This window comes from Borostomias antarcticus (genome assembly GCF_949987555.1).
Source record: "Borostomias antarcticus genome assembly, chromosome: 25".
NCBI lineage: Eukaryota > Metazoa > Chordata > Actinopteri > Stomiiformes > Stomiidae > Borostomias > Borostomias antarcticus.
Window position 1 is genome coordinate 7883082 of NC_140258.1, and position 8611 is coordinate 7891692.

Here is an 8611-nt window from a genome sequence, read left to right on the forward strand (position 1 = left end):
TTGGTAGATTGAGAATATTGGCCCAGCACCACTTAACAAAGCTATTTACCCCTTGTCTGCAATGTTCATCATCTACAACACAGATGACAGGTTTTGTTCTTACGGCCACAGTCTGAAGTGTAGGCTACAGGGAAAATAAAAATGGAGATAAAACTGTGCCCTTTGGAGCTGGTAGGCTATAGGTATGAATCATCTCTGTAGTATCGCTGTTCGTTTTCACAAACGTAGGCCTTGCATTAAGATAATTAAGATAATATATGTCGATTTATGCTCAATTAAAACTCATTCATTTCTGCTTTGAGATGATGCTGAATTGTGTTAAAGGCACTAGAGAAATCAGAAGGCATGGTTCTCTCAGAGCGTTGTACTCTTTCATGGTTGAGTGTTCATGGCGTGGAGCTTGTACTCAGCAGGGCATTATTAACTCCCATCTTCTATGCAAATTATAAAGGATCCTAAAAGGCACTAACTTGTTCACTATAATTGATGAGGATTTCAAAATGAAGTTCCTGTTGACAGGAACAAGGGATGAGCGAAAGGTCTTTTAAACGTCAAGTGAAAGGTTGAAAAGAGCGGCACATCAATCTTGGCGGCGGTTTAATGCCCACACACAGAGCGGACAGAGAAAGGCACAGGAGGACGGATCCCAGGCCTCCCTGCCAAGATGTCTTCCTATCAATCTGACAAAACGCATCTCTGAAACGAGGACATGCATTCCTAGTTATAGAGATTATTCTCTCTCTCTCTCTCTCTCTCAACCAGACATTGGCCGGGTTTCCCGATAAATAACCTTCTTAAGGAGTTAAGATGGCTCCAAAGAAGAAGTCGCTAAGACGGAGCCTTAAGAAGAGAGTGTTTCCCGAACGTCTTCTTTGAGTTCTTCTTAAGGTCCATCTTAGCGCCGCACTTAAAGGAGTAGTAAAGGGAAAATGCATGTTTAGCCCGTTTTTAAGGTTACTTATGTTCATATACAATGGTTCAGATCAAAACGTTGACAAAACTAGCACTTTTGAGAAAGCCTGATAATTGCTCTACCACCGTTTTGGTAATACATACACACGCGGGGAACAAGGCGCCCGAACGCGATTCTAATAATTGCGGACTGAATCCACACATCTCCCATTCTCCTGCCATGCCCACCAAATATCAACAGCTCACCTATGCACAGTACAATGCGAGACCTTGTGACAGGTAGGCTAGAAATAATAAGCCACAAGGGACACATTCAAGATGGCACAACAAACTGCATGTAGCCTATAAGCAACAAAAAATGGCCCATCTGATAAGAGTATGAATACATCAAATCAAACGTTATTTGTATAGCGCATTTCATACACAGAGGCAACAAAATGCACTTTACAGAGAGCAATGGGAGGGTGGCATAGGTCCCACCCCTACATATTCCAGAGGGAAGCAACTAAAAAAAACAGTTTCACCCAGGGGACAGAAAAGTGAGCTGTAAAAATTCTTCACATCCAATCACACACAGCTATTGGTTAATGCAGACTATGGTGTATGATGATCCGGGGGTAGTTGCACATATTTGATGGGGATGAACTACTGTATCTCATACTGTATGTGCATGCAGATGTGGGATGGTTGCAGAATAATCATGGTCATGATGTTAAACTTAATTAAACTTTATTTATTTCAGACATGGACTGCAGCTCAAATTGCTTGATATATAAAGCCTGGTAAAGTACGAGGCAGTAGGCCTTCATCAAATAGCGAGAAAAACTACAGAGCAGCATCAAAATTAAAATTTAAATGACCTTGGGTTCGGTGAAAGGTGCTACAGTAGGCCTATATAATTTTTTTTTTTTAAATAATTTTTAATTATCCTTTTCTAATAAGAATAATACATTCTTATTATAAAAGGAATCCATTCTGATTAGAGGGATACGGTAAAACACATGTAACCATATTAGGAGAGATTTCCCCAAGTTTTCCCAAAGCGGTCAGTTACACTGATGATAACATAAAGTCATCCCCTCCGGAACTCCGATCTCCCGGGTGGGAGGGTGCATGAAAGAAAGGAAAAAGGGGGAAACACAATAAGACGGAACAGTGCGCGTTAGATAAATATCTCCTTTTGCCTGACACGGCTGGATCTGCGAGCGTTTGGTCGCTGAGATGAGTGTTAAGAACGCCCCAGAGCCCTCTTTCAAATCCTTCTTACGAAAGAACGTCTTTGGTGAAGAAGGGTTTCGGGAAACGCGTTTTCTTCTTTCTGGAGCCGTAAGAAGACTCAAAGAGCTTCTTAGCGCTAAGAAGGGTTTCGGGAAACGCGGCCATTAACTTTTATCCAATCCGGCCACCCCGAACGCCGCGTCCTGCAGGCTGGGCAACGGCGGCGGCATTTCCCTGAGTCAGCGGCGAGACAATGGAGTTTAATTAAGTCGACGGGCCCCCTTCCATAACAGTTAGCATAGCACCAGGCAGCCATCAAAACCAGCACTATCACCAGAGGACAGGGAGAGAGAAAGAAAGAGTGAGAGAGAGAGAAGAGGGAGAGAGATGTGGGAAAGAGAGAGAGATGGAGAGAGAGAGGGAGAGAGAGAGAGAGAGAGGAAGAGAGATCTCGTTGCCTACACCGACCACAGGGGGAGCGACCCTCGACACATCGCCGGGCCTCAGTCACTCCGCTCCACCGCTCGCCCCCACAGACATCCTTAATCGATTTCCTGGAGAGCTCCGAGAGGGAGGGAGGGAGGGAGGGAGGGCGCGGAGGACTGTAAGGGAAGGGCACTTACGGCTTGGCAGATGATGGGGTATTTGATGCGATTGATGCCTCCGGCGAACACTGCGAAGGTCAGGGCCGTGTGGAAGCAGAAGTTGAGGAGCGTGTGCCATCCCTTCCGGCTGATCCGGATGGTGCTGTGCGAGGGAGACGAGAGAGAGAGAGAGAGGGTTAAACACAGTCGGTCCTGGGACACGTATTACATCTGCGATACACCGGCGAGCTGTATTCAAAGTGATGCCGGCGAGGTTTCGGCGTACACTGCGAGTCGGCTGAAATACAGGTCGGATTGCGTGGCTTTTACGCGGGGGGGGGCGTGTTTTCCCACTAATGTGCCTGTACTGTGCAGTTCAGAACACAGCCATTTCACGCACGCGCGCACGCGCGCACACACAAACACACTCACACACATACATACTCACATACACTCTCACATGGAAAATCATTTCGCCCACTCGATGATGGAATCAAAACAGATTGATTCCAGTAGGCTGAGTCAATTGGAACACTCAAACAATAGAGTACCATTGGTCACACACACACACACACACACACACACACACACACACACACACACACACACACACACACACACATATGCACACACGCATACTTTGTGAGAAATGTGGATCAGATGTAGTATTATGGCCCCTCAGGCATGGCGGCACTTAACCCATATTGCCACCACAGTGTCCTGCTGTCAGAGAAGACTGTACTGTACTGTAAATCAGCCGGTGCAAACGTACAGTATGGCATAGATTAACACCAAAACGCTAACGGACCACATGGTATATCTAAAAAAAACAGCCTAAAAGTGTCCTCCCTGTCGTCGTTACGGATACTCAAACATATACTTTGCTACTACAAAAAGGGGAGTTTGGTCGGGAACCACGGGGGTATTAAAAACCCAGCGTCAGACCGCGGACGGCCATAACGGCTGAAGTGCTGCCGTTCATTAAAACTGCCCGGCGCCATTATCGTAACCATGAATATGAAATGTCCCGGAATATCCCCCGGGCCCCTTGCTCGGCTCCCCCAAAATGGCGGCCCTCGCCGGCGGCAGCGCGCGAGCCGACTGCGGACGGAGAGAGGGAGAGCGGTGGTAGGGAGCGGCCGGGCGTGTCGGGGGGGGGAGAGGGACGTTGCCTCGCCGCTCCGTGCCAGACAGACGAGGAGGAGGAGGAGGGGGGAGGGGGGTTGTCGTCACCGCCGCTTCCCAGGTGCTGAACCCGGTCCGGGAGAGAGGCCATAAATCAGCCGGGCCTCTGGCTCCCCGAGAAGGGGGTTTTCATAGGCTCCCGTATTGGCTTTCACTGGGTCAAGAACATTAACCTGGCAACCGTCCACTCCCCATCCCCCTCACTCCCCACCCCCCCAGGAGAGCGTATGGCTAAAGCGCCCCCCCCTCTCCTCCTCTGTCCTCTAAACCCTCGAAAGGGACATACAACCAATGAGGGACAAAGCTGGGAGAGAGGGAAGGGATATAATGTCTGTTTGCGAGTGCGTACATATGTGTGTATGTGCGTGTGTGTGTGCGCACGCGCGCTCGCCCCGTTACATACATGCATGAGCTTGCATTCATTTGCTCTCACACAGATGCGAACCCCGTCGCCCCCTCGACCCGTTCTCGCTCCGTGAGCCGATAAGCGTCTGTCCCGGTCGGCAGCGGCCTACGCTCAGACCGCGTGGTGGAGGGCCTCTGGCGCCGGAGACAGACAGAGCGGGAGAGGGCAGAGTGACAGCTCACACCCAGCTCCGGGGAGAAGGGCTGGCCTGCCTGTCTGTCTGCCTGCCTGTCTGCCTGTCTGTCTGTCTGTCTGTCTGTCTGTCTGTCTGTCTGTCTGCCTGTCTGTCTGTCTGTCTGTCTGCCTGTCTGTCTGCCTGTCTGTCTGTCTGTCTGTCTGTCTGCCTGTCTGTCTGTCTGTCTGTCTGTCTGCCTGTCTGTCTGTCTGTCTGTCTGTCTGTCTGCCTGTCTGCCTGCCTGCCTGCCTGTCTGTCTGTCTGTCTGTCTGCCTGTCTGTCTGTCTGTCTGTCTGTCTGTCTGTCTGCCTGTCTGCCTGTCTGTCTGCCTGTCTGTCTGTCTGGGGCTGCTGGGACTTGATGTATTACGAGGTGCTTGTTGATCCTGCTGCAGCTGGGAGACGGCCTGTTGTTGACAGTGATGGCTCCGGAACCACACACACACAGGCTCGCCATGACGCACGCACGCACACACACACACACACGTACGCACGCCGGCGGTGTGACACTCTCACGCTAACGCTAGGTCCTAACCGATTCCCTGGCTCGATCTCGCAGGCGAAACGATCCCGGCGCGTTCCGACCGCTCCGTGACGTCTGGCAACGTCGGGTCCAGCTCGCCGACGCCGTATCAGGAAGGGGTCACCTGTCCTTCCGAATCATCTCTTCCGCAGGTTTGTCACTCGCGTCATGGCTGAACGCATCGCTCGATATTATTCCTGTTTCAGCCCGCCAGGCTGCTGGATGACTGACACGGGCACCAGGTCACGGGCGTCACGGGCGCCACAGCCCCGGCGCTTCAGACGCACACACACTCTCATTAACCTGCCCCCCGTAAGAAAGAAAGATGACTGGCGATGGCCCGGATCCATGCGGGAATCTGATTGAGATATCTCTCGACTCCGCCTGTCTCTTGAAGGCAGTGTTTGGCAGGCACACGTGCACACGCACACACACACACACACACACACACACACATGCACACGCACACACAAATGCGCCAATCCTCTCCTTCAGATCCCAGTCAGACAGGCTGCAGTGTTTTTTTCTTGCTGGCCCATTGCGATTGACTCACACACAGCCTAGGAGAGGAGAGGAGAGGAGGAGAGGAGAGGAGAGGAGAGGAGAGGAGAGGAGAGGAGAGGAGAGGAGAGGAGAGGAGAGGAGAGGAGAGGAGAGGAGAGGAGAGGAGAGGAGAGGAGAGGAGAGGAGAGGGGAGAAGAAGAGAGGAAATGAGAGGAGGGGAGAGGAGAGGAAGAGGAGAAGAGAGGAGGTGTGGAGGTGGAGACACAAGCTGCAGAACGGGAGTGGAGGGCCCTATGATTTCTGTGATGCGAACAACACAGATGGAATCGTGGAATCCACACATTAGCACAGAAAAGCAAGGAATTGAGATCATTTGGGGCTAGTGCATTACATTTGTCAAAATGTTATTTGAGCAATTTGTGACATAATATGACAAACAAAGACAGGTTTGAACACCCTATCCCTCCTTTTTGTGGTATTTGGCTTATAACCTCCTTGGCTGGCGTTTTTAGTGGTGCATTGGTTATGTGCTGGTTAAAGCAGTGTTTTAATTCAGCTTAATGCAAATAGGAAAAACATTCAATACTGAAAAAATAAAACAGAAAATTGAAGAAAATAACAGCAGGGTACTTTCAATTACCACTTCCTGCCCTGTGGATTTAGACTGACAAATAAAACATGAACAATTCAAAACAATGACACTTACACTAATACACAGGTCTAAGCACACACACACATACACACAGACACACACACACTGAAATCGAGTCTGTGAGTTGTTACCTGTGGTGCACGATGTAGGTGATGATGGAGGCGAACAGGCACAGCAGCATGACGGCCGTGCAGGCATACACGACCGGGTGCAGAAACTCCCCAGGGTACGGGGGGAAAGACAGCACATTCTTCAGATCCTGACAGGAAAAGAGAGGGAGAAAGAGAGAGAGAGAATGGAGAGAGAGAGAGAGAGAGAGAGAGAGAGAGAGATACCAGGGTCAGACATGGGAATGAGTCTGCACGTTCCCTCCCCCCCGAAACGGGGCACAACACGCGCACCGCCATCCCCGGAGAGAGAGAGCCAATCGGCACGCTTCTTCCCGGCAGACGCTCTTCAGAGGGCTGCATCGCCACGGCGCCGCTCGTCCATAAATCTGGAGGTGCGTTGCTGAGCAAAGCGCAGAGGCGGGAATTCTGTGTGTCCCAACGGTTCTAGGTATGTCTGCCCTCTGTTTTCTTCATTAGGACGTGTCATGTGAAAGCCAGCCTAAACACTCTGCCAACGCTGTCTTTACTCAGTCGGTCATGGATAGGAGAAAACGCGGTTTATAACGGTGTCCGGAATCAATGATATATCAAAACGCAGCGCCAAAGCGCTTTAGTGTTAGCGGTCAAATACTTCAGGTGCACTTGATTCGGCTTCTTCCAAACTCCAGACGGGTGGAGTTGGCAGAGAGACTGATCCACACCCGGCCGTTCTCCCCCGCCCAGCCGAGCGGAAACCCCCGGGTTCACCGGAAGCAAGCTGCAGCCCACCCTGTGTGTGTGTGTGGGGGGGGGGGGGGCAGGGGGGGGTCCGGAGGGCAGGGATTGGGGACGGACGGACGGACAATGTGTAAGACTTCCACTGATGTGACAGTGTGACAGAGAGTGGGAGAGGGAGAGGGAGAGAGAGAGAGAGAGAGAGAGAGAGAGAGAGAGAGAGAGAGACGGACGGACGGAATAAGGGGAAAGCAAAAGGCGGCGAGGATTTGGAGACGGAGAGAGTGGGAAAATGAGAGGGGATGAGGCGAGAGAGAGAGATAGAGAGAGAGAGTGGGAGGGAGGGAGGAGTGGGTATATTACTGAGTGGTGGTTCTCAGCGATGGGAGATGACAGCTACTGTACTTAAACGGCTGGGGGAGGAGGGGGATGGGCAGGGGTTGGCGGAAGCCGTCAAAGGTCCCCGTGGGACAGTTAGCATCAGTGAGCCTTTAATGATAGCTGGGCCTGTCTGTCTCGCTCATTCCCCAGCTCCCAGAGCCTTCCGCCAATACACTTCCCTTAACTATTTCCCAGCATCCACGGCAGCCTACTGTCGGACTGCCTGTCTTCTCTGTACAGTTGGCCTCACAATGGATAGCTGAGAATCCTAAGCCCTGACTGAGAGCGCCTGTCTTTGTAACTCGAGGCGAGCTGTCTGTCTTTATATCTTGAGGTGAGCAGTGGTACAGCGAGAGAGGGCTCTGTCACTCACTGGGCCTGCTGTGGCCTGGATTTACTGCTGTGTTTGGAGGAGGAGAGGCGACAATGGCAGACCAGCTGACAGGCTAGCTAGCAGCCCCACAAATCAGCTGAAAAAAGAGGAAAGAGCCTATAGCTGATACATTAACAACACCACACACCGCTAACTAGCCTGTACAGACCAGTAAACAATATGCTAACTAACTAGCTATTAGTCCAGCTAACACGCTTTGTCGACTATCTAACTAGCTAGCACACAGCTAATCTTCTGTAATTGACCAGCACCCACACTAGCTTGGTTCACTGCATCAGGCACAGCTGGTGGGGGGGGGGGGGGGGGTGTAGCCTTGCGAGACTATCCTGATTTCACGAGCTCGCAAATCTGGACACTCTCCATAGCGACCTGTTTGGATCAGCTTGTAAAATGATCTCACCAATCAGCATTGGTTCTGAGAAATTTGAAATACAAACAGCTACGCTGGGCGGGTTTAGGCGTGGACGGGAGGGAGGAGCGCTTGAAGTTAGACTGATGGTTCATCCAATCACCTGCCAAGTATTTTTGAAAGTGCCTGCCCTTTTCCAAACAGTCTCCAAGTGAGAGTCCCCAGATGGTTACACGAAGCAAGCCATCTGGCGCGTCAGGTTAGGGGAGAGGTAGATTGAGTGAGGAGAGGAGGAAGGATGCAGAAGGAGGAAGGGAGGGAGAGAGAGAGAGAGGGAGAGAGAGAGAGAGAGGGAGAGATGGAGAGAGAGAGGGAGAGAGAGAGAGAGGGAGAGAGAGAGGGAGAGGGAGAGAGAGAGAGATGTCACTTTCACCAGACGGAGGGTCCGGGGGAAAGATGGCGAGGCACGCCACGCCACCCCCCGAACAAAATGTTCACATCTTTC

The 8611-nt window shown here is 51.2% G+C and overlaps 1 protein-coding gene across 1 annotated transcript in view; it reads right to left on the reverse strand.

The window, feature by feature from the left end:
- adgra1b (adhesion G protein-coupled receptor A1b) overlaps window positions 1-8611 on the reverse strand; it is a gene marked incomplete at both ends in the record, with an annotated part of 129235 nt that overhangs the window by 13605 nt on the left and 107019 nt on the right. The window contains 2 exon segments of the mRNA XM_084458778.1: window positions 2754-2877; window positions 6290-6417. Coding sequence (XP_084314904.1) covers window positions 2754-2877; window positions 6290-6417 — 252 coding nt within the window.